Genomic DNA, 27,072 nt, shown 5'->3' on the forward strand with positions numbered 1-27,072 from the left:
ATGCAATGTAAATCCCACAATAGATGAGTGACCACTGTAAATACAAGATTAATTCATAGATATATGTAGTTTTACAAAGTAGTTAAATACAAGATATTTTGGCAAGAGGGTTGAGGATGTCAAGGCTTCTTTCAGATGATTGTGCCTGATCTGCATCTTATAAGAAGAGAGGGACTATATAACACAGAGGTAAGGAGAGATGTCATTCCAAGCATGAGGGTCAGCTAGTGAAAAAAGCAAGGAGAGGATTGTTGTGTGAGGACCAAAAAGAAAACCATTTTATAAGGACTAGGAAGTAATGCCCCAGGAGGATTGAAAAGTAGGTTGGGGCCAAGTATTTAAGACTTTAAAAAGCTAAACAGAGGAGTATATATTTTAATCACAGGTTATTAGGAAGCCATTAGAGTGATTGAGTATAGTAGTCCTGCTGGTCCCTCCGACTCACAACCTAGGAGTTACCCTGGATTCCCCATTGTCCCTCACCCTCTATATCCAATATGTTGCCAACTCTTTATCAAATTCTCCTTTGTACTATCTCTGAAACACATCTCCTTTTCCCTTACATTGCCACCACTCTAATTCAGGTCTGGACTATTATAGTAGCCTATAGGTGAATCTGCCTGCCTTAAATATTCTCCCACTCCAGTCAATTCTGCACTCAGCCACAAAATAATTTTCCAGAAGAATGAGTCCAATCATGACCACCTTCTCAAAAAATTCCATTGGCTCCTTATTTTCTCCAGGAACAAATACAAAATGCTTTATTTGGCATTTAAAACCCTTTATAACATAGTCCCCCTCTCTTACCTTTCTTTTCTCTTAGCAGTACCCCAAATGTCTCTTTCATATCAGTCTTAACAAATGAACTCAACATATTTTTCTTTAAAATAGAGAATGAAAACATTCCAAATTCCTTATAAAACCAATATAGTCTTAATGCCTTGTACCTGGGAAGATAAAACAAAGAGAACTATATAGATTGACATCATTAATGAATATCAATTCAAAACTTTTAAATAAACTCCAGTCTAGCTACAGCAATTTATTCAATCATTCATTCATTCAGACCAAGTTGTATTTGTACCTGGAATGCAAACATAGTTGACCATTAGAAAAATAATCACTATAATTATATTGAGAATTTAAAATGTCTAAAACCATTTGGTTATTTAGATAGAATCAGAAAAAAGGCTTTGGCAAAGTACAGCATTCATTTACCCTGTAAACTCTGCAAAGTTCTAATATCTATAAAACCAAAAGCAAGCATCATATGCAATGAGAATAATCTCGAACAGGCAGAGATTCTTAACATTTTTTGTGTCTTAGCATTGTATCTGGCATTGTGGTGGAGTCTATGGACCCCCTCTGAGACTAATGTTTTGAAAGGGTTAAGGAAACTATAGAGATTAATAAAAATGAAGATGTAATTTTTTTTTTCATTCTGGTTCATAACCTTTTGAAATATATAGGGTCCATTGGGGATCTGTGGGCCCTAGGTTAAGAACCTCTTTTCTAGAAGTTTTCCCAGCAGATAAAGAGAGAAAGCAAGGGTTCCCACTTTCCCTGCTTATTATTTAATTAAGAGTTAGGAATGCTAGCAATAGCAGTAAGAAGAAAGAAAGAATTTGAAGGCTTAAAGAAAGGAAGAGACAACATTATCTCTAGTTTTCTAATGACATGATGGTTTACTTATAAACTTCTAGAGAATCAGCCAAAAAGCAATTAAGACAATAGCTATAGCAAAGTTGCTGAAAGTAATCTGACCAAAAAATCTAGTTCTATAAAGTAATATAATCCAAGAAGCAATACAAGAGTAATCTCATTCAAAGTAACTACAAAATGCATAAAATAAATAGCTGGAATGATATTTAATGCTCATGGCTGGACCTTATTTACCATTATAATAAAAATTATAATACCATTGAAGTTAATTTACCATTTTAATGCTCTGCCAAATCAAGCTACTGAAATAGATGGTATAGATCAAATACAATAACAAAATTCATTTGGAGAAATCCTTTTATTCTTAATTGATTTGCTATTGCACTCAGCAGCAGATAGTTTCACTTTTACCATATTTCCTATGCTCATCTCCTGCTTTTCCCTAAAGATGTCTTCACCTCCCACTTTACTGAGTATATGTAGGCCATACATTGTAAGCACTCTCATTTCTCCTGTTCTATACCTTAATTCCTTCTTTCTTCTCATTCATCTTTACTCACTCTTTTCCCCCTTTACCTTCATCTATTAGGAAAAGTTGGTTCTTCTTTTTGCCAATATCAATTCTTATGATTGTGCCCTCTAGGATTTCTTTTTTCTTCTTTCATTTTTCTCACCTCATCTTCAATCTCATTCTATCTGGCTCCTTTCTTATTGCCTACAAAGCTCTGGTCTAACCTGTCTTTTCTTAGTAGTTTCATAGATTCAGTGTTTGAAGGAATCTTAGAGGTAATGAAAACCAAACCACCCATTCTACAGATGAGAAAACTAATGCTCATCAAGGCAAAGAGGTTTTCCCTAGGTCTCACAGGTTGTAAGGTGTAGTCATATTAAAACCCCTTCTGATTTAAAATGCAGTGCTATTTCTACTGTACCACACTTCCTTACCGTCCTGTCAAGGTGTCCCATCTTACATCTTTTTTTTCCCCACTGCCAAACTCCTAGAAAGAATCCTTTCTAATTTTCAATCCTTAGCACTTTATTATCTGGATCCCAAGCTTGCTCCTTATCTCTTCCCAATGTTACTATAAATCTTTTAATACATAAATCCAACATTTTTTTTCTTAGTCCTCATTTTCCATGACCTCTCTGCAGCTTTTGACAGTACTTGACTTATTGTTCCTCCTAGATACTTATTCCTAGGCTTTGACACTGCCCTCTCCTTATTTTTCTACCTCAGTTTCTCTTCCTCAGACAACTTTTCCTTTTTGGTCTCCTGTGCTAGAAAGTCTCATGCCCAGTTAATGAGGCTATTCTGCAGAGTTCTGTCCTGAACATTCTCTCTTTTAACTATATTCTCTCTCCTTTGGCGATTTCATTTGTTTTCATAGTTAGAATATCATTCTTATATAAATGATACCCAAATATGTATATAATTAATAATAATAATAGCTAAATTTTACACAGGGCTTTAAAGTTTACAAAGCATTTTACATGTATTACCTCATTTTATTCTCCTAACAACCCTGGGAGGTAGGTGCTATTACTGTCTCTATTTTATAGATGAAGAAACTAAAGCAGAGGTTAAATAACTTGCTCAGTCACACAGCTAGTATTTGAGGCAAGATTTTTTTTTTTATTCAATTTAATTTTCAGTTCTAAATTTTCCCTGGGACAAGACTTGAATTCTTAGATCTTCTAGATTCTAAACACTTAACATTTTATCTACTCTACCACCTCGCTTCCTTTTCAAAACTTATTTGTCTCCTGAACTCTCTTGACCTGCATTATCTAGATGGCTACACATGCACATGGCAATTCAGATGTCATCCCTTAGGCATCTCAAACTCAGCATGAACCAAATAAAAATCAGCTTCTCCTCTAAACATACCTATCCTTCAACTTCTACTATCTTTTCTGTCACCTGGGTTCAGTCTTTGTTGATGCACCTCTCCAATATCCAATTGGTTGCTAAAGCTTATCAAATTCATCTCCACCATCTCTCTCATATTCATATTTTTCTCACCACCCCACAACCCCAATCCCAGGTCATATCTTCTCATTTCTAAAATTCAGTTTATCTGTGAAATGGCAATAAATTTTGCCCTACCACCTTACAAAGATATAAAGAAAATGTTTTGTGAATCATCAGTACTATGTAAATTGTAATTATTATAAATGAAGCTGTATTGTTTTGTGTAGAATACTCAAGAAGAGGCCCTGTAAGATGTAAATGGTAAACAAAATATTTACATGAAATAAAGGTGATATCCACATCATCACTTGTTAACTTTTACCTCTGAAGGCATTTCCTAAATACAAAGACACACCATCTTCTTTGTTTCTTTGAAAGAGCATATTAATGGGTCTTCATTTCCCACTAGCTTATTTGTAAAGTCCTTTTGTTTCTGCCATGCACGAGGCACTTTACGTAAGTAAGTGGATTGTGCACCCTGAAGCATGCACCGTAGAATGAAAGGGAGAAATAGGCAACAGCAGTCTGGGTTCTCTCTGCTTTACTATTGATCAGATATGTAATGATGGGCAAGTTACTTAACTGTATTTGGGTTAGGTTTTCATATCAGTAACATAGGACAGTTTCTTTAATATTATTTCAAACCATAATAATTCTAGTTCTATATATAAAGTCTTATGTCCAAGGTGTAATGTGAACATTATGTGATTATTTTAGATTTGATGAATTTGATGAGGCAATTGATGAAGCAATTGAAGATGATATCAAAGAAGCTGATGGAGGGGGTATGTCTATTATTTTCAGTTCTGTCAAAAATACATTCTACATACCCTAGTTTAAATAGTTCTGTTAAATGTTATCAGTGCATGTAATATAATAAGCAATCCTCATTTTAAAAATAAATGCTCTTGATTGCAATGAAAGCATAAAAACAAGCTTTACTCGTTATTAGGGAGTTTTTCTTCTATATTTCCATTGTGTATATTGAAAGTGTTTGTTTTTGAGCCCAAGTGGAAAACCAAAGGAAACTTTTCTTAGCTTAAAAGTATTTGTTTTCAGAGAAGCTCATTGATGACTTTTAGGCAATCTATTTTTCACTTTGATTTAATGATCAGGGATTTCATAATCAGGATCTCTTAAGTTTTGTTGCAATAAAACTGTAGACTAGTTACTACAGGGTAATTATGTTTCCTTTGGTCATTATACCTAATGAATTAGAAATTGAGGTTTTCTCAATCACAGCTGCCCTTCATAATCTGATCCTCTCAGGACAGCATAGGTTTCTCTGAGATTGACGAAAGACCAACAAGTCAGCTTTTTCTTTTATTTATTTATTTAATTTTGGTTTTTGAGCTCTTGCCTTCTGTCTTAAAATTGATGATAAGTATCAGTTCCAAGGCAGAATAGCTCTATGGGCTAGGCAATTGGGTTAAGTGATTTGCCTAGGGTCACACATCGAGGAAGTGTGTGAGGCTAGTTTTGAACCCAGGACCCCCTGTTTCTAGACCTGGCTCTCAACAAGTCTGCTTTTAACAGATCTCTGTTTTCCCATGAATATAGTGTCTAGATTCAGAGAGACAAAACAGCTTGCACCATGGAGGGAATTGTATCCCAAAAACTATAAGGATGTCTATATGGTAGATGGTGGCCTAAGTGTTGCAGCTGTGGAACCCTATCCAAATTTATTCAGCAATAACTTACCTTCCCCAAGATGAGGCAAGTAGCCACACCAGGTTGCTAGCATTAGGAGTATTGATTCTTATTGACCATTTCCATTAGAGAAAGAGAATAGAGTTCACTGATGATAATGTGCCCTATTAATATAAATGTAATTTTTTTAGGTCCCTGAAAATTGATAGTTTTATTGTTCCACTGTATTTGATGAACCCTTTCCTTACTCTCAAGTTTCATGACTTTGTGAAGGATAGGGTGACTTATTGATGATACATGGTTGTTCTTTACCTCTATTGGATAACCAAACATATGAATTATAGATTATATCAGCTTTTAAATTTAAAACCCTTACCTTCTGTCTTGTAGTCAATACTGTGTATTGGCTCCAAGGCAGAAGAGTGGTAAGGGCTAGGCAATGGGGGTCAAGTGACTTGCCCAGGGTCACACAGCTGGGAAGTGTCTGAGGCCAGATTTGAACCTAGGACCTCCCATCTCTAGGCCTGGCTCTCAATCCACTGAGCTACCCAGCTGCCCCCAGGAAATGACATTTTGCCTAAAGAGGCCACCATTTTTTTTTAACAAAACCTAGCTGAGGTTTTGTTGCTTTTCATTTTCAGAGACAAACATTGCTTCGTAAATTGAGAACTAACTTGGTTTCCTAGCCCACTTCTGATGATCGTTATCTGTGTGACCATTGCTAGGTCTTATAACCTCTCTGCGCTTTAGTTTTCTCATCTGTGAAATGGGCACTAGAATTAATAATGTGCCTATCTCATTGGACTGTTATTAGTCTGGATTTTGATCTTCTCTTTAAAATTTCACAATCGTGAGAGTGCCAGTTGTTATTGTTAATCAGGCCAGGCGCAGCATGGCCAAGACTTCATTTTAAACAGAAGTCTGTTTGGCACATCTTTAGGCAGCCCCCAACAGTTGTTCTTTAAGATTCTCTTGACTATCTTGTTTTAGAGTGAATACTAGGACTCTGGGTCAGCAGGTTGAGGCAGAAAGAAAACTGCTAATTAGTTGAAAAAATAGGAAGGGAAAATTAAGGATTGCAGAGGAATGGTGATGGTATTCTTTCCATACAGATAATATTCAATTGCTTCTTTTTTTTTTTTTAATTCTTTTGTGGATATAGGAATTGGCAGAGGAAAAGATATTTCCACCATTACAGGTCATCGAGGGAAAGACATCTCAACCATTTTGGAAGAAGAAAGGAAAGAAAGTAAGCGGCCACAACGGGCAGCTGCTGCTCGACGGAAGAAACGGCGGCGGCTAAATGATCTTGATAGTGACAGCAATCTGGATGAAGAAGAGAGTGAGGATGAATTTAAGATCAGTGATGGGTAAGTTGGAAATGGTGAAGCAGAGCCACTGTACAGGCCAGCAGTGACCCAGACAGAGATTATTGAAGGCTTTAATGGGCCAGTTCTTACTAATGATGACTAGAGAGAGCGAACTAGAACAATCAAAGAGAAATTCTTTGTAAATTGCAATAAAAATCAGTCTTGAATTAACTGCTTCAATTTTTTCATTTTTAACCCACTTTAACTACCCTACATGGAAGTGTGTTACTTAAAATGTTTGAGAATTCACCTTCACCAACTATTTCTTGAGTATCTGTTATGTGTAAAGTACATTTAAATAACTTGTGCTGAAAGTGATTTTTTTCCTTCCCCAACCCCCTTGTCCCTTTGTTTTGAATCTTTCCTCTACATTTATGACATTCTAAATCTTAATATGCCTATTTGTATAAATTTCTTATTTTCCCCATTAAGGTTGTAAATTTTTCTGTTCTTTTTCACATTTGTTGCCTTAGAACCTATATTCATAGCACAGAGCCCTACATATAGAAGATATAGTCACTAAATGGGTTTGGGATTTTGTGTGCGTGTGTATGTTGTATTTAGAGTTTTTTGCATTGACAACAAAGATAAATAAAACAATCTTGTTTTAGTGACTCCAGGCACTTACAACCTGGCAATTGTAATTTTATTTTATATCTATGTCTGGAATCTTCATAATTACAGAGTGCTTAACATAAACTGTCTCACTTAATGAGAAGGTAGTTTGACTGTCTTATCCCCATTTTACATAATTTCTGGATTTTAAAAGAAAAAAAAAATTCAGGCACATGATTATTCTAGTTCATGTTAGAGCCCTTCTCAGTGCTAAAGATGACATAATAAATTAGTACAAGGCCTGGGAATTGAAACTAGGTCTCCCAAGTCTTGCTTGTGTTTTCAATAAACATTCCCAATTCATTCTTTATTTTCTATAATTTTTACATTTTGTACAGATCTCAGGATGAGTTTGTTGTGTCAGAGGAAAACCCAGATGAGAGTGAAGAGGAACAGCCCTCAAATGAAGACAGTGACACTGAATTCTGTACCCGAAGATCCCGGAGACACCACTCCAAGCCGATGAGGCAGAGCAGGCGTTTGCGAAGAAAGACAGTGAAGAAAAAGTATTCTGATGATGATGAAGAAGAAGATTCTGAGGAGAATAGTAGAGCATCTGGTAGGAATGACCCTTTTATCAGCATTTTTGTACCACATCAATATATTCTTGCTCCTTCATTTTAAAAGGCTTAAAATAAGGTGGGGAAAAAACTTAATTTTGAAATGATAGTATGAAATATCTCTTGTTCCAGGCATGTTTTTCTCTTTATTTTCTATATTTTTAATTAAGTTATATCCTACCAATATTAACTGAGAATATGCCATGTCCTGAGCTCTTTGGGTTTCAAAAATAAGTAAAATATTTCCTGGGCCTCAAAGAGCTTACAGTCTAATTGACAAGAAAAGTTGTAAACTCAAATAAACAGGCATCCTCTCTCCTAAGTACCTTACCTGTAGAAGGTGCATGATAAAGTTCAACCTAATTGAATTGCAGATCACTAGTATAAAGGAGTAAGAGTTTAGCTGCTGGCTGGTGTTGTTTGAGGTACCTTTGGTTCTGCCTAGAAAGTACATATTGTGTATTAGGTATACTCTGTGCTGATAGTATTCAGAAGGGAGTTTTGATTGTTCAGCAGGTCAATTGTAGACATTTCCAGGCTCAGACTATACCTTATTTGTAGATATTTGTTCTCTAATACTACTTATATCTGAACTATCATTAGAATCATAGATGAGAAGAGATCTATTTACCTTCCTTATGAAAGGGGCCCTAATGCCAATAAACACTTCTTACGTACCATATGCTGTTAGGCAAAGAGTGACATAATTGCTTCCCCTATTGGGTTTGCATTCATATATTTACACAGTACACACATACACATACACACACACACACACACACACACACACACACACACACACACACACACAAAATAAGAGTAATTACAAATAGTAACAGCATTTATATATCAACTTAAGGTTCCAAAAGCCCCATACATATATTATTCTCACTTAATCCTCATAATAACCCTGAGGTTAAAATGGTGGTTGATGATGTTGTGGTTATTCATTTGTGGCCAATGCATGGTAACCCCATATGGGTTTTTCTTGAGAAGGATACTGGAGTAGTTTCCCATTTTCTTCTCATTTATTTTTCAAATGAAGAAACTAAGGCAAACAGGATTCAATGAGTTGCCCAGGGTCACACAGCTAGACCTGGGGCCAGATTTGAACTCAATTCAGCCTGACTGTAGGCCCAGTGTTCTATCTGTTGAGTTCCTAGCTGCCCCACTCCTATGAAATAGATACTCTTAATATCTGTATTTTATCATTGACTAAACTGAGGTAGACAGATTAAGTGACTTGCCCAGGATCACCTACTAAAGGTTTGAACTGGGGTATTCCTCACTCCAAGTACAATGCATTTTTACTCACTGTGTGACCCAGCTGCCTATAGTAGGGTAGTTAAATACAAGGTGGTTAGCAACAAGAGTCACTAACAGTTGGGATGACACTAGGTTTCATAGACATACCATTTTTCACTCTTATTTTCTTCCTTTTAAAAAAAAGTTTGTGGGTGTGTAACATAAATATACATGTCTTCTTGCAGAAAACGATGAATATGGAAATGAATTTTATATAACACATGTATAAACCAACATCAAATTGCTTACTATCTCAGGGAGGGAGGGAAAGAATTTGTAACTCAAAATGTTAGAAAATAAATGTTAAAAATTGTTTTTATGTGCAATTGGGGGAGAAATAAAACATTTCTGGAGAATAGAAAAGAAAAGGCTTCATACGGAAGAGGGAAGTGCATTCCAGGCAGGATGGGCAATATTCTCTGTGCTTTAAGGTGTATACACTTTAATGGGGGGGGGGGGGGGAGTTGCCAGTTGACTTGTACAGCTTAGATCCAGTGCCAAGACAACCAGGCCAGAAGTGGGATGCTGTGGCTAAGAAATCAAGAAACTTATTTAGTTTAAGGGTAGATTTTTAGGAGGGGTAATAATGTACAGTGAGGTGAAGGGAACATAAATTAGGCCTGTATTTTAAAGGACTTTAAAAATGAAATAGAGGAATTGATATTTTATCCTGGAGACATCAGAAGTCTATTACTGAGTAGTGGAATGACATGGTTGGATCTGTGCTCAGGTTAAACACTTTGTCAGCAATGTGGAGGATTGGGTTGAAGAAGGGAAAACAACGGCTACATATTAATAAAATATGTACAGGGTTTTATTTTTCTTTATTTTAAGGGCCTGGGAGGGTAGAGATTAATTAGATGGAGAGAAAATAAATTCTTCATAAATAAAAAAAATTAAAATGTTTTAAAGGAGAAAAAAAAAACCTAGTTATGAGTCTGATTGAATTGTAGCCAGGTAAATAGAAAGAAGGAGAAGCATACAAAAAAAAATAGGGAGAGAAAATTGGAAGTTGTTGAGCAGCACCAATGTTACAAACCTAGAAGTCTGGAATGATGGTGATTGACATCAAAGGGAAGTTTGGAAATGTGAAAGGGAGGAAGTGGATTTGGAAAGAAGTTTTTCTTTTTTAATTTAAATTTTTTTGGTTTTATTTTATATTTTACCTTGGTGTTTTGCCTTGTATGTTTTTTATAATTTTTAACAAGGAAGAGTAAAGTAAAGTAATGGATGTTCTTTGACTATGTTGACTTTAAAGTATCTATGGAACATTAAGTTTGACATGTTCAGTTGGTGGTTGATGTATAGGATGGAGGATCAAGGGAAAGACATGTAGCTTTATAAAAAATGGGGCTCACTGAGTGAGGAAAGGTGAATTGGGTCTGTTGAGTATGGAAGAGGACATTCCATTGTACCATAGAACAGGATCATCTGATGACATGACCAATCAGTTATGAGTGTGATCTTAGATCATGAAGTGAAATTCAGGTAAGTGATATGGAACTTTTCACATGTGGTCAGGTTTGGGGTGGGGGGGACCAAAAGACTTTGGGAGGAAATCACACTTAAGTCCATGAAATGACAGCCTAGAGAATGTTATCTGATGTGATTTCTCAGTCAGATTTACCTAATTTCCTGTTAGAAGGGAGGTTTCTAATTGTATTAAGAAATTAACTGATCTAAAAAAGCATCAATAAAATTTTAAAATATAAACAAATTGGAATTTGGGCTAGCTAATCTCAAAGATCCTTTGTAACCTTAAATTTCATGGTCCTGGTGGGAAAGATTTTGGTAATATCATTTTTAATGTATTGACACAACCTAGCCATGAGCATTAAATAGTCCTCCAGCTGTTTTAAGTTGTTCTTTCCCTTTTTAAAAAAAACTCTTTATTTCCTGCCTTAGAATTGAATATTGAATGTTCTAAGACAGAAGAGTTCTAAGGACTAAGCTTATTCCATAAGCTACTTAGTTGCTTCCAAAGTACTTCCTTTTAAAAATTTTAAAGAGCAGGGACAGCTAGGTGGCTTAGTGGATAGAGAACCAGGCCTAGAGGCCAGAGGTCCTAGGTTCAAAAACTGGCCTCAAGACACTTCCTTCCTAGCTGTGTTTGCCTAGGTCCCTACCACTCTTCTGCCTTGAAACTTATACTCAGTATTGATTCGAAGGTATGAGGTTTTTGTTGTTGTTGTTGTTTTAAATACTTTGTATTTGAATCTATACAGGCTTTTTGTGTGATTTAATAGATCAATCCCCAGATATTTTAAACATTTTATGATTATTTGAAATGGGATTTTTTGCTTTTTGGTATAGTTTTTTCTTTACCAATGTTTTAATTCCAATTAATACCAATGCATTTAATTCCTTTCTCTCATCTTACTGCTATTGCCAACACTTTCAGATTGTTAGGAGCAAAATTAGGGTTGTTGACTGAATATATTATGTTAGTGGTCTCTAGGGATTTAAATTCAATCCCAATAAAATACTCAAGTCAGTTTGGGATTTTTATGGTGCTTTAATTACAATAGAAGGAAGAAATTTAGAAGGAAAAGAGAGGAAAAGGTATAAGATTTCTCTGGCCTGGCCTAACCCAAGAGAAGTTCAGAGGCCTCAGCCAAGGGATCTTCTCAGAAGATTAAATCTAGCTCAGCTTCCAGCCACGAGGTCTCCTTTGAGATGAGGGGCCTCCTAAGAGGATAGTGCTTTAGGAGGTCAAGGAAATGAGGAATCAGCCTTACCACTCACCAAGATTGCTCAGGGAAGACACTTCACCTAAACCATGCTACAGAACCAAAACCCACAAACACACCAAAATGCCACCCAGAGCTCCCAATGTCCCTGAGAGAGAGCCCAGAGAGAAGAAGTGACGCAGAATATATAGGCAGTTCTTTACATCACTTCCTGTGTCTCATGTGTACCAATGGTAGCTTAAGAATGGTTTAGGGCAGCCCAGGGGGTCTGTCATTTGTTTCTGATTTGTCATTTGCTAGTGCAATCTCCGGCATAAATCCTCTTTTGACATAATGAATAGTTTCTTGGATAAATCACTGTAGTCTATTTTATAGGATTTTATTTAAAAATTTTAAATCAATATTCATTAATGATATTGGCCTATAGTTTTCCTTTTATTTTTTATCTTTTCCAGCTTTTTAGGTAATAGGACAATTATTTGTGTTATAAAAGAATTCTTTTAGAGTGTTTGGGAATAGTTTGGGGTAGTGTGGGTAATAAAAAAATTGATAGCCAGGCCCAGAAACAGGAGGTCCTAGGTTCAAAATTGGCTTCAGACACTTCCTAGCTGTGTGACCCTGGACAAGTCATTTAACTCCCATTGCTCAGCCCTTGCCACTTTTGCCTTGGAAGCAATACACAGAAGGTAAGAGGGTTTTGTTGTTGTTGTTTCTTTTATTCTAATAACATTAATTTTACTCATGACTCTTCTATATGTACCTCATTTATTACATATGATAATTTTGTCCATTTTTTTCTCTTCCTCCTTCCTTCTTCTTATGCATCCCTTTGTTTCACCGTTAGTTTTTTTTTAGATCATCTCAACATAATTGACTCATACCAATGCTTCCTGTCTTTGTAGACTCCCAACTGCCCTAATAATGATAAAGTTCTTAGGAATTATATGTATCAGCATGTAAACAGTTTAACCTTTTTAAGACTCATGATTTCTCTTTATATTTACCTTTTTACCCTTCTTTTGAGTCTTGTATTTGAATGTCAGGTTTTCTATTTAGCTCTGGTTTTTTCATTAGGAATGCTTAAAAATCCTCTTTCATTAAATATTTTTTTCCCCTGAAGGATTATACTCAGTTTTGTTGGGTAGATGATTATTGGTTGTAATTCTAGCTCCTTTGCCTTCTGGAATATATTCAGCTATATACTCAGCTCTGTAATTGTGGAAAATGCTAGATTTTGTCTGATTCTGACTGTGACTCTATGTTAATTGAATGGTTTCTCTCTGGCTTCCTTCAAGAGTTTCTCCTTGATCTGGGAGCTCTAGTATTTGAGGTTCCAATTTGGAATCTCTTTCAAGAGGTGATCAGAGGATTATTTTAATTTGTTTTACTCTTTGGATCATTCTTTGATCATGACTTTCAAGTAGTTCAATAATTCTAGACTTATTTCTCCTCTACCTATTTTCTAGATTATTTGTTGTTGTTTTCTGGTGAAATATTTCACATTTTCTTCTATTTGCACCCCTTCATTTTTGTTTTATTGTTTCTTAATGTCTTTTGGAGTCATTAGCTTCTGTGTGCCTAATTCTATATTTTACAGAATTATTTCCTTCAATGAACTTTTGTGTCTTTTTCCATTTAGCCAATTCTACTTTTTAAGTAGTTCTTCAGTGAATTTTTGTGCCTGTTTTACTATTTGGCCAATTCTGTTTTTTAAGATGTTATTTTCCTCACTATTTTTTGTGCCTCTTTTACCAAACTGTTAATTCTTTTTTCATAGTTTTCTTGCATCATTCTCATTTTTTCTCAATTTTTTTTACCACTCATCTCTTAAAGTTGAATTCTGCTCACCTGAAAGTGTTGAGGCACCATCTTCAGGCTTTTTTTTTTGCTACTCTTTTCAGAAGTAGCTCTGAGGGTCTACAAACTTTTAGTGCTTCTAAGTTGGTGTTATCTGGGGAGAAGTGTTTTATCTGGTCTTACCCAAGAAAGGCCCCAGCTCCCCTGCAGCCAAAAGCAGTTGTGCTTCTTTTGGCCCTAGAACTGTGACCAGGGCCCTGTCCCCTTGTGACTGACCACAAGCACTCCTCTCCACCTTGAAACTGTGATCTAGAACTATGTATAGTCAGGAGAATTGCTCAACAGTTCCTATTCCAGCACCCAGGTTCAATTCAGAATCTCCTATCTATCATTTCTTTTCTGACCAATTATTGGTTGACTTATTGACTAGTCTGAGAACCCCAGAAGCTGCCTCCCTTGCTGATACCACAGCTATCTCCAAGGACCCCCTCCTGGTGTTGCTAGCACATGGGCTCCAGGCTGGTGTCTCCATCCTGGTGTCACAGACCTCTCTTCTGAATCTCTTTAAGTTGGATAGGGAAAATGTCTCATTATAACCTATTATTGGCTACACTGCTCCTGAATTCACTTCAATTTTATTTTAAAGTTGTTTGAAGGGGAATATTCTGAGAGTTCAGCTGGGTTGCTGCCTCATCTCCTTTATTTTGGCTCTCCCTTGGACTCACTTTTATCTGGCTGCATTCTAACTCAAGACAATCACCTTGTTAACATATAAGTCAACACCTTGTTAAGATAGTTTTTAAAGTTCTATTGTTTTATGCCCAAATTTCTTTGGTAAACCATGGTTTAATTTTACAGATTTTAATTTTAATTTATTGAATTATTTGCATTAGTTAAGGAAAGTAATCAATATGTACAAATTATTATTTTTTAAACCCTTACCTTCCATCTTAGAACCAATACACTGTATTCGTTCTAAGACAAAAGAGCAATAAAGGCTAGACAATAAGGATTAAGTGATTTGCCCAGGGTCACACAGCTAGGAAATCTGAGGCTAGATTTTAACCCAGGACCTCCCATCTCTGAACCTAGCTCTTAATCCACTATGCCAACTAGCTGCCCCCTACATATTATTGGTATTAGATATGCATATTTTAAAATAAATGAATATTTTTTGCAACACTCAAGTTATATAACTGAAAGTTCTAGTTTCTAATGTATAAAATTTCTAATTTCAGTAAAAACTAATAGGATTCTCTGTCTTCTTGGGTTTTTGTTTTTATCCAATATCCTTTTCAACAGAGAGTGATTATAGTGATTACAGTGAAGATTATCTGGAAACTAGACGGAGAAGGTCAAGAAGGAACCAGAAAAGACAAGTTAACTATAAAGAGGACTCAGAAAGTGATGGTTCCCAGAAGAGCTTCAGATATGGGAAAGAAATGAGACGAGTTCACAAACGCAGGCTTTCCAGCTCAGATAGTGAAGGTAAGCAATAGGATTTTGGTTTTGCTGAAACTTTGTTATATGGTAAGATATTAGCCCCAAATGGGACTTGAAAAATAAAGCAAGCTTATAATGAGATTACTAATGAGAAATTTTCATAAAATTGAACTTCTTGGTTTTTCTGGTTATTAATTCTGTTTTTATCATATTATTTAGCAATGTGATTGTTTGGGGCCCTTCTACCACATCATCTCAAAGGCCATGTAAGCAGAGTCCAAAACCTACTACTCTAGGTACTTAAGTTCTGCAAGGGCTATCTGTATAATTCTGGTAATGAAGACTGTCCCTGAGAAGCCTAGAAAACATCAAGTCTCCTTACCATTACTGGACATGGTGTGATGGATTATTTTAGTCACAATAACTCTTTAATGACATTTATCATCTCATAAATATACTGATAATTTGCTTTGCTGGAAGAAATGCTCATACTGATGAAGTTACAGATACTTAAAGTAAATAAGGTATATTAAAAAAAAACTGTAGAACAAATGTCTAGCTTTTGTTTCTTGCTTTAAATCTTTTAGTTTCAATTCAAAATTAAATCCTTTTCTTAAGACCCCAAGCCATGTAATTGTTTTTGCACACCTGGGGGTTGTATTTCCTTAATGGATAAAATTAGATCCTTCTCCAAAGTTCTTATTTTGCAGAATTATGTATTCTCAGAGTTCAAAGAACTATTAGGGATCATTTAGTACAGTACCTATTTGAAGCATTATTCATGAATGAATGAAAAAACATTGATTGGGTGCTATTAAAATTAAATTAGTCTCTAGTAATAAAATAGTATATTTTATGAGGTTTATTAAGGATTATTAGAATTCAAGGAATAAAGAAAATTCAAAAATAAGAAACCACGTGCCCATGGCTGATTAGCTAATTCAGAATACCCGCTCTTAGATTACTTACTTACATCATTGCAATGGGAAAGCAGAGCATAGAAGAGAGGTGGGTGTTACTGCCAGTTTAAATACAAATTGTGATCTTGCCCAGGTGGAGACTCAAGTGAGATTATAGGGAATTCTGGGAAATACCAAGGACTTCTGGGGATTGAAGTCTAGGTTTCAAATCTCCATTTTTACAGTGCTTACTATGTGTCAAACCCTGTTCTAAGTGCTTGGGATACAACTATAAAATGTAATATACCCTGCTCTCAAAGAGCTCTCATTCTAAATCAGGAAGATAACACATAAAGTTCAGCCATAGGGCACAGGGAAAGGCCTTAAATTCCTAAGAGCCCCACTGTGAAACAGATTGCAAAGACTGGAGGTCCTTTGGCATTGTCAGTAAGTCAGATTACAGTGCTAGATTTCTGCATTGTGTAGAAACATGGTCTGAAGGATAAAGACCATAAGAAAAAAGAGAAAAGATCTTAGTGTGCAATTGCAAGACAAATGGTAAAGTTTCATGATCCTCTATCTCCACAGAAGGGCCAGGGTTCTTGGTATCATCTCATCCAAACCCTGTGAGCTATCTAGCAGCCCAGCTCTGGGTGCTCTGAGCTGGGGCAGTCAGGTACAAGGCAAGATTTCCAAAGTCTTTTTTTTTTCCTTTGAACTAAACATTTTCATAACTCTATTTGTACATTTAAAAAAAAAAATGAATAGCCAGTAGTATAAAATATAGGGCTAGATAACTTCAAATATTCCTTCTAAACATAAAATTACATAATCATAAAATAATGTAAATATAAGATGATGGTATTTCAGAGTTCTGAAACAGTTAACAATTTTTTAGTAATATATTTTGAATATGGCATGGTTCTGCCTTATACTATAAATTTCCAATTATTTGAAATCCATGAAATGCATTGTTTTAGTACTTCCATATCCCTTCTCCCAAACTCATTTGATCCTTTTGTCTCCATTCAACCACTGGCACTGTTAGGTCTTGGTCTGGTAACAGAACAATTGATAAGAAGGCTAGGTATGAGGTATTTTAAACAGAAGAGTTGAATGTCTTTCTGGGAGCATATATTTACATTCCAAAAGAAATTAATTTCATATTAATTTTATATTAACCATTATCCACTGCATGTACTCAACATTTAATAATTATTGAATTAAATCATTTTGACTATACTACTTTTCTCCATTAGTATCATTTAGCATTTGTTGAATTGGTTATAGATTTAAGAAAATGTCAGTAGAACATAATTCTGTTTCTTATTTTGTTATTCCTAGTGTTGACATTTTACTGCATTTAGTAAATTGTTCATTCCTTAAGAGGTTAAAAGCAATGCCATTTTCCAGAGTAAGGTGGCCTATTAATCTATATTCTCCTAAAAACATTTAAACATATGTAATTATGGTTTCAATGATGAATTGAATGTTCTTTCCATAATTGAATTTGGTATCTAATTCTACCATTTCCCAGCCATCAGGATCTGAGTTCTGTATGTATTTGTTCAAAATCCATACAAACATTTATCAATTTTCTACTATGTAATTCATTGTGCTAAATGCTATAGGAGACTCAAAGATAACTGAGGAGATATAATCTGTGCCCTCGAGAAGCTTATGATGTAATAACTACAGCACTTTGCCTTACTTTGAGAACTAGAAGTGAGAGGGGAGGAGAAAAGACCTTAATATGTGTTACAGTCACTCTTGTCAGTTCATTGAACTGCACCTGTTGGCTATAAAAGAAGTCATGTATAAATTTCTCCCAAATTTGAATTCAAAGTATAAGGTTTATGTCATTAGACTTAGTGGGGTATGGGGCAAAGAAAAAATTGGGATAAATCTTGACAATTCTTGTGAATTGTCTAAACTAAAACTAAACTAAACTAAACATACCTTCTTGATTACTGCATTATAAGCTTCTTCAGGGCAGAGGGCATATTTAAAACCATATATGCCTTCCTAATGCCTAGGACATTGATTTGCACATAGTAGGAGCTTAAAAAATGGTTATATTTATGGCTTGAATGAGGCCAAGGAAAGGGGGTGGGGAACAATTTTAAAGAATTTGTATGCCATCAGATTTGCTAATGGCTTTAAGTCTGCTACTTGTTCCAGAGAGCTACATGTCCAAGAATTCTGATGATGATGAACCAGCTAAAGAATCTCAACGGTCCATTCGAAAGCGAGGTCGAAATACAAATGACTGTTCTGAAGCAGAAGCGGAGGAGGAAGAAGGCCGACCTACTCGAAAACGACTGCATCGTATCGAGACAGATGAAGAAGAAAATTGTGAGAATACTAATGATACTGTGGAACAGCCTGCAGCAGCCAGCAAGCACTCAGTATCATCACATGGACAGCACGATCATGCCAGAAAGCCCTATAGGATAGACAGTGATGAGGAAGAGGACTTTGAAAACGTTGGGAAAGTAGAAAGCCCATTGGACTATAGCTTAGTGGACTTGCCTTCTGCCAATGGACAGAGCCCTGGCAAGGCTATTGAGAACTTAATTGGCAAACCACCTGAAAAGCCTCAAGCCCCCAAGGACAGCACAGCCAATGCCAGCCTAGCACCCAATGGGACAGGTGGTGCACAGGAGGCAGGAGCACCAGAAGAAGAAGAGGATGAACTTTTAAGAGTGACTGACCTTGTTGATTATGTCTGTAACAGTGAACAGTTATAAGACTTTTTTCCATTTTTGTGCTAATTTATTCCACGGTAGCTCTCACACCAGCGGGCCAGTTACTAAAAGCTGTTTTATTTTTCCTAGAAAACTCTCCACTACAGGATCACTTTTTAGAAGCAAAAATTTCACCAGTCCCTGCAGTCTTTCTGTGAAGTGACCAGTTTTGAACTTTGAAGATAAATAATCGCTGTAAATTCCCTTTGCTGTTTTTTTTTGTTTGGTTTTTGGTTTTGGTTTTGCCTCCTCCCCAAGTTCATGGTCCTTGATAATTTCATTCATGGGAAAAACAAAACACAAACACACAAAAACCCCATATTCTAATAACAACAAAAGATTTGTATATTTTTTACTTTATAGTTCCTGAGCTCTCTTGACTTTGTGATGGATAAGAATGCATTCCAAATCTGTCAGGGCCCAAAATGGAATTTGGGGGTGGGAGGAAGCACTTGTGCTTTATTGTTTTCATATTAAATATATATATATATTATATTTAAACATTCATGACATTACGATTAACAGACAGTTAAGTACATGTCTGTGTTATCGAATTTTGTGAATTGTAGATAACATCATACCATAACTCATTTAGTAGCAACCTTCATGAAATCAACTTGTTTAATACTGGAGATAACCACACTTAATCAAAAAGAGACCAAGTAAGTACCATTAGTAAGAGCTCTAATTTAAGTATCTGTTACAATGGAGTTTCTTTTTTTTTTATCATCTGAAAAACATAGATAACATGAAACATAGTATAATGAAGCTTAGACAGCCAAATTGTGCTAACAACAAATTTTATAAAATGGCTTTATGCATATTTGATCCGATCATCCCTATTGTACCATGTCCTGATAGAAAATATCAATGTGGTGATTGTACATATTTGGTTGATATGTCAAAAGAGATAGTGTAAACATTAACAGATAGCATAAGTATTGTTTTTAACAACTGACCACTTAATGTTTAAACATTTGAAAGGTCATTTTGAGATAATATATCTATATCTATATAGATATTTGCATATGCCATACATTTTAATAGACGCTGAGCTGACAATGGGATTTTAGCACATTTCATGATGGGAGTGGGTTTTCAGGTGACTCCTAACCAATCTATTCTTGCCCTTACTATCTACTTCAAATTGAAGTCTACAAACCAAGCAGTTCCTTTGGAAGGTATTTTAGTTGAGTGAGTATGTGTGCGTGTGTGTGTGTGTCTGTGTGTGTGTGTGTGCGCGCTTGTGTGTGTGCATGTTTTGGGATTTCCTATTTGTCTGGATGTCTTAGCAGGTTTTAAGTGTCATTTTTTGCCTTTGGCCATTAGAATTTTATTCAAATTCATTTACCACCCATATGACCAACCTAAAGAAGAAGGAAAACAGCCAGTATATCGCCTAAGTTTGTGGGTGTAGCATCCACTCATATGCCTTGACACAAAGTGATGCCTGACATTTTAGCAGGAAGATGGGGAATTGAGGTGGACAGTTGAGCACCTGGTTGACACTAACCATGGTCCTCATTTTATTCAGCCTTTGTATCATCCTGTGAAGTTTCAGGTAGGAGCCCTAACATTTGGACAAAGCATAGTAGCCTTTTTGATGAACCTTCAATGTGTCCTTTTGAAACCAGAGATGGTCACTTCTGGTCAGCCCTTTTTTTGCAGTGGGATTTAGATTCCCCTCCCCCTCCCCCTTTTCTGTCCATTGCTGGCAATGGATAAATGTTACCTGCTGATGACCAAGCTATCTCCTTTCCAAATTAAACCTTTTGTGTGCTAGTCAATCCATAATTAAGCACTTCTTTTTTATTTTTATTTTTCAAAGCTGGCACTAGAACTACATATAAATACCTCTCTAGAAAACTTTGCTTGCCTTCCCTTTGTGTCCCTCCCCAATTTCATTCCCAGACTTAACTTTTGGCCTTGAAAGTTTATAGCTTTTTTTTTTTTTTGACTGATGTTGGTTCTTTACTGTTTATTCTACTTCACTTTAGTTCTGTAGTTCACCTGTCCATTAATATTTTTGTTGGATTCTAGCAATGTATATTTCGTCTGTTTTAAAAAATAAAATAAAATAATCAAAGGCAACCTAAAATTAGGATGCACCAGTAGTATGCTGTGTTAAGGAAGTTGTGACTTTATTTTGAAGAGTGACCCATTTTAAGGGGAAGAAATGACTTGCGTTCACAGGCTACAAAATGCCTTTATATAATTCACATAATGTTTAATCTAAGTTTCATTTCTGTCATTTAGGGTAAATTGCAGAAGTTTGGCATTTTAACTTCATTTAAAGCAAGCTGGCAAAGAGAAGGTGCCAGCCAGCACCAGCTTCGTTTTGCATCTGAGCAAAGATAACTACAGCATGCAGCTTTTCCTCCTGTAATATGCCTTCTCCCTGCTCCCCACCCCAGAAACCCACCAGCCCCAGCTTCCACCTAAGCCCTGCACTTACACCTCAGGCACATAGACAAAAGACATGGCTTTTAGAATTAACATTTTCATTGCATGCCTGATGTACAGAAATTCTGAAGGGTTGTTTTTGTTTTTTTGTTTTTTTACTTCCCAGTACAGGAAGTTTCTGGGAATTTTTGTAACAGTGAGGCAGATAAAGATACTGGTTGTTGTACCAGCTTCTAACAAATTGTAATTAGGCCACTTTGACCAGCTGGTAATTAAGGTCTTTGGATCCATGCCTGTATGGTAAGTGGCAGAACTATTCTAACCACAGGTCCTGGTAAGAACCCTTTAGGCAAGATTCATCAACGTATCTCTATACTTAGAGCCATTGAAATCTAAAATGTTGCTCTCTAGGTAGTCACAAGTATGTATAGCTTACAGCTGATAGGCCCAACTGAAAGATATAGCAGCTCTGGACTGGTTCTGCCCCTTGTTATGTATAATTCAGCCTCAAGTTGCTTGATCACAAAGGGAATAAGTTTACTATAATTCTAAATATATTTTTCATTCATATGTGAAAATAAGAAAAATTCAAATGCTTTCTCAAAAATATAAGAAAATAATTCAGGCTACTCCAAACCCCCAAAGTAACATTGAGCCACCATATAACAAAGCTGCTTATATACTGTAAAACACCTTGGATGAGCTCCAAACTGGATTCTCCTTGTAGTGATTCCATTTGATAGCAAACATTCTAGAGGTTCTAATTTGTATTCATTTCATTCAACCTTATTAAGTCAGGATTTAGAATATTTAAAAACAAACAGTTTTGGTTCCTAGTCAGTTCTCCCTTTTTACTGGACATTTTAAAATGAAGATCAGCTTGGTCATAAAAAAGAATAGGATTTGGACTTAAATTGCAGCTTGGCTTTGAAGATTCTCTGTTGATGAAATAATGTTCACTGTAACTTTTTACTGATGCTAGCATGTTACTGCAAATCCAAAGGCAGAAATACAACTAATTACCAGATAGAGATCCTTTGGGTGATCTGACTGTATTTGCTTTCCACATTGTGTGACCTAGCCCAAGATTTCAGTCTTAATAAGGAAATGGAATGGTTTAGTTTAGGATATGTAAATAACCAAAAGATTTTCAAATATTTTTGAAACCACTAGAAATTCCTTAAAGGTTTTAGACAAAATAATTACAAGAGAATAATCTCTTGTTGCTTAGTTCTTCATTGTCACAATTTAGCCCTAGCCCATTTTGTTTGTTAACATAAGGAACGTGATTGGTCACTTCAACCTGCATTGATGAGGGAAAAACAGATCTCTGTAGGTGGAATTAATAGTATGGTTTGGTTTTATATCGCAAAAGTTTTTTAAAGCCTGTGTTACACATAAGATATTCTGTTAGAAATAGTGTCATTCTTCCCCCTGATTTTCTAATTTACTCTGCCCTCACCCTCAGTATGAAGAGGAAAATGAAGTTAAGTTTAAAGTATAGAAACATAATAATAGACTTAACTCCAGTCCCATGAGTGTCTGTGTCATATCCATGTCCCAGGGCTATGAGTCTTGTTTTCTGTTAAACAAAGTCACAACTTAAAATCAGTACTTTGGAGAAGTACTACATGAATAAAAATGATCAAAAATACATTCTTTGAGCACCTTATATTTGTTGAATTTGGCATATGCATGTACACACACATATACACATATATGAGAAATATCTCTCAAAAATTTCTTCCACATTTTTCTACAATGCTTAAAATAGTGGACTTTGTCATTGCCATGGGACCAGAAGATAATAGCAATGTTCTTCTCCTTGATGTGACATCCTCAGAAAGTAATGCTGTTCTCAAGTAGGCCTTGTTTGCCAAATTTTCATAAGTTGTCTCTGGTTTATTGGCTTTGTGGCTGAGCATTTCTAAGCCAAAGTTATCATTTATCATAACAGAATCCATCTCCTCTTTAACACTGATATCACCCACCATTCCCAACATTAGAGGTAAAATTTATTTTTAAAGTAGAGGGTGAGCTTTATAGATTTATTTTTATTACAGTAATCTTGGAAACAAGGGCCCAAAAGTTTTAAATGTGGTCAATGATGTATAAAATATATAACGTAATTGTTTTAAGAACCTTTATTTCTTTGCCTTAAGTTATCATTATCACTTCACATTTATTGAGTGCCAAGTTTCCTAGGTGCTGTCTTTTTTTTTTTCCTTAATAGAGAATGACTAGGTCCTTGGGACTTTATAGGTCTGCCATCAGTCACTACAGACCAGAAATTCTTAGTAGTGAGCTTTGTATAGATGACTCAGATTCTACAGTGTGATGCTTTTTTTCTTTTACACCTCCCTAATCACCCCCCACCACTGCCATGAGTTATGTTGTACAGATTACCATCAGCAATTTTTTTTTCTAAATACACAGTTCAAAAACTATGATTGTCCCATTTACTATTTCATTTTTGTGCAGTTCCTTGAAAATGGTGACAATGCTAAGCACTACAAAACAGTCCTGGCACATTTGCAATGAATACAATTAAGGCACAAAAATACTCTAAATTGTAACACCTGTGTGGGATACATAATCCTTCATATTACCAGATTTTTGGGTGGGTAAAAATCATTTGATTTCTGAATAAGCTATTTAGACTTTGGGAAGAAGGACTTAAAAAAAGGATGCTGAACAGAAACTTCAGTAGAATAGAAATTTCAAATTCATGTCTTTGAACACAATTTGGAAAATATACTGAGGTCTGTCTTACTCCTTTTGCCACTGGATGATGTGAGTTAAGAATGGAATTGTCAACTCCAATTTTATACTTCCTCTTAACTTTCCTCAGTTTATTAAGAAATTTTAATTTTATTGTAAATTGTGTTTTTAAATCTGTATTTATTAAGTTCTGGTGGTAGACCAAGTAGCTGCATGTTAGAAATATGGCCATCCAGAAAACTTGTTTGAAATTTTAAGTAAACACTCAAGAGCTTCAGAAATCATTTAACTTATTTTGTACGTTGCAAAAAAAAATTTTATTTTGCTTAGAGTGACATTTTTTATAATTGTGTACAGCTTTTAAGGGTGTGGGAGGTGGGGAAATAACACCCAAAAGTAGAATGTAGATTTTTACAATTGTGTTTGTGATAGAATATCCAAGGGTACATGCTGTAATTAAAACTAAAACTGCTTAACAATTTGTGCCATGGTCTTTTTCATCCTCCTGCCTGAGAGCTAAGTGTTGCTGGTATACATCAATCCTGTCATACATACAAAGGATCTGTGACACCAGGAGACTAATGCAACCACTGTTCTCCTATTTCCAAAGGCATTTCCCAAAATCAAAAATAAGTGAGTGATCAGATAAAGGGGCCTGGAATGATCCCAATTAGAAGGACTGGCATATTATAATGATCTGGTTTTTCCAAAGTCATAATATCATAGCTGGTCTGATGTTTTGTTCTCATCTCCAATAGCCCTTTGCCATTTGGGACTTTTATCCTTTCAGAAGAACCTACCAGTGATTTTTGCATCTACCTAGTACAGAGTATACAGTACTGCTAATTTTGAAACACGTGGAAGGCATCTAATTGCTTATGACTTATAGGCTTAGACTGCTGTTTTTCCCATGAATGCCAATTCATCCGCTTTTAAAAATAGGCATGGCAAGAAAGTGCAGATCTTGTTTTCTAATTCCACTTTCCTTGAAGATAGATTTTGAAATCTCATTCTTTTAAATAGTACATTTCCAGAATTGGTTTTAAAAAAAAAACAAACTTTGTTTCAATGTCAATGTATTGCTCCCCCCACAATCCATGTAGCCCAGCTGTGCTCTTAAAAAGGAAAAAATACATCTGCGTGAGTGTGTTAATAAGCATCTAATCAAGCTAACTGATGTGTAGCTTCTGTCTGCAGCTGTTATCAGATAGGACAGGCTCTTCATTGTATTTATGAGTCCTGCAGTGTAATCCTGGTGATCTTGAGTCTCCTGCCTTGGCATAACTAATATAGACTACTTACTAGCAGATAGGGATTTGGGGGTTCTCTGTGTATTTGTTGTTTTAAGTATAGTATCTGGCATTCAGAGGAACTAATCAGATCAGAGCTGCCAGAACATGCCTTGCAATTTAAGATATGCTGATGTGAAACACTTTATTTACTCCTATTCTTTGGATCTGTTTTGTTGGGTTTTTGTTTTTAAGAAAATATAGTTTGTGGATTAGGTTCTCAGACTTAGGGAATGCTTCCATTTATTTTGTTCTTGACAGACAAGTATTAAATGTTAAGAAGCTCAGCGAGTAAGGTCATAGATATGATACCTTAACCTTGCAAAAAGGCTGAATTTCTATTTCTTGATGGAATCATGATCATTGCTAAAGGTCTGAAAGGATCGGTTTCTTCTATATGGATGTGTCTTGAATGTTGTAGTGGGAGAATATATTTTAAAAACTGGAAGCGTGATTCATTGCACAGAAAATGGGTGATACTTTTCACTCTTTTTTTTCCCACAACTATGCTATCACAAGCATGTAAATTTTGTGCATAAAAATAATGTGGGAAGTCCTGGTAGCCTCGGTGCTCAAGGGGTTAAACTGCAATTTATGAACAGCTAGTGTGTTAAAATTGCAATGCACAACTGTTTAAATACTATATACCTTGTAAATGAAAAACAGAATATGTTAAGGCTGGTGCCAATATTTTTGTTAATGAAATGTTCAATGTTGTCTCACTACAGTCTGGTCAGAACTCTTTTGGTGTGTAAACTAGGCCCAAAGCCATTTTATAGCTGCTGGCCTAATTGTGTAACTTTTTCTTTCATAATGCTTTTGTTATAATACCTTCTGTCATTTATTACATATAAATATGACATGTTACGTTGTCATAATAAAAAAATTTTAAATAACTTGATGGGCCTAGCATATTGTGTTAGTAAACTTAGTTTCTGCTTTAAGCCCTAGAAGCTCTACATAATGGTTTGGTGGATTCCTAAAGACCTAAATTCAAATCCCAGCTCTGCCAGCTTCTAATAAGTTTGACCAGGGGCAGATCATCCAGCCTAATTTAAATTCAACATTTTATTAAGCACCTAGTCTTTACAAGACAAAAGGGATTTTGTTTTTAAACCCCTTCCTCCCCCCCCCAAAAAAAAAGATGGCTAAACAACAAAGAACAGATGTCAAGGTGATGGGTATCTGAACTATATTAGTGTCATTGTAAATGTAGAAGACTGATATGAGAGATGTGTGGCAGACGAACAAGATTTGGCAAGAATTAAACATGACACCAACATTTCCAACACATGTGCCTGTGAAGATGGTGCTGCCAGAAACAGAGATAGATACTTTGGCGAGGGGCAGCTTAAAGAGGAAAGAAGATGAGTTCAACTTTGGCCAATATGAGTGAGGTGCTGGGTGTAAAGGTTACATTTAATGGTTGGACATGGTTTATTTACTAAAATAGAGGGGAAACAATAAAATAGAGAAATGTGAAAGAGGTTAGAGAAAATACCTATACTAGTCCTCAGCTAGGAGGGCTGGTAGTGAGTAATCATATGGCCTCCTCCATGATGGAGACTAGTCTCTTAGGAAACTAGGAAGGGCGTCAGCCTTTTCATTCACCCAGTGAAGTAGCCCAGGAGTCAGAGTCTAAATTGAAGTTACAATCCACAATCCATGCTGCAGTCTCCAATGAAGTTCCCTTCAAGACTATCTCCAAGAGACACTCTCCATGAGACTCAACTTCACCAGATTGCCAGCAGAAGGATTTTGTGGCTTTTATGGTGGTTTCCTATCCCCACCTCTCTTCACAGGGGCCAATCACAGTTTCCAAAATTGCTACACCTCTAATCCTCAGAAGGTGGCAACTCTTATCAAAGGCTTTTGAAGGTAAATTTCTCATCAAAAAAGTTTATAGTTTCTAAATGTGTGAACTCTTAAAAGAATTCACAAGTTTCTGA

The 27,072-nt window shown here is 35.8% G+C and overlaps 1 protein-coding gene across 2 annotated transcripts in view; it reads left to right on the forward strand.

The window, feature by feature from the left end:
* RSF1 (remodeling and spacing factor 1) overlaps positions 1-26,019 on the forward strand; it is a 136,947-nt gene extending 110,928 nt beyond the window's left edge. For both annotated transcript variants that reach the window (XM_007490898.3, XM_007490899.3), the window contains exons 12-16: positions 4,352-4,419; positions 6,447-6,654; positions 7,608-7,828; positions 14,924-15,109; positions 18,145-26,019. In XM_007490898.3, coding sequence (XP_007490960.1) covers positions 4,352-4,419; positions 6,447-6,654; positions 7,608-7,828; positions 14,924-15,109; positions 18,145-18,713 — 1,252 coding nt within the window. In that variant the 3' untranslated portion in view covers positions 18,714-26,019. The remainder of the gene's footprint in view (positions 1-4,351; positions 4,420-6,446; positions 6,655-7,607; positions 7,829-14,923; positions 15,110-18,144) is intronic.
* Positions 26,020-27,072: the final 1,053 nt, after the last annotated feature.

This window comes from Monodelphis domestica, chromosome 4, assembly GCF_027887165.1.
Source record: "Monodelphis domestica isolate mMonDom1 chromosome 4, mMonDom1.pri, whole genome shotgun sequence".
Taxonomy (NCBI): Eukaryota; Metazoa; Chordata; class Mammalia; order Didelphimorphia; family Didelphidae; genus Monodelphis; species Monodelphis domestica.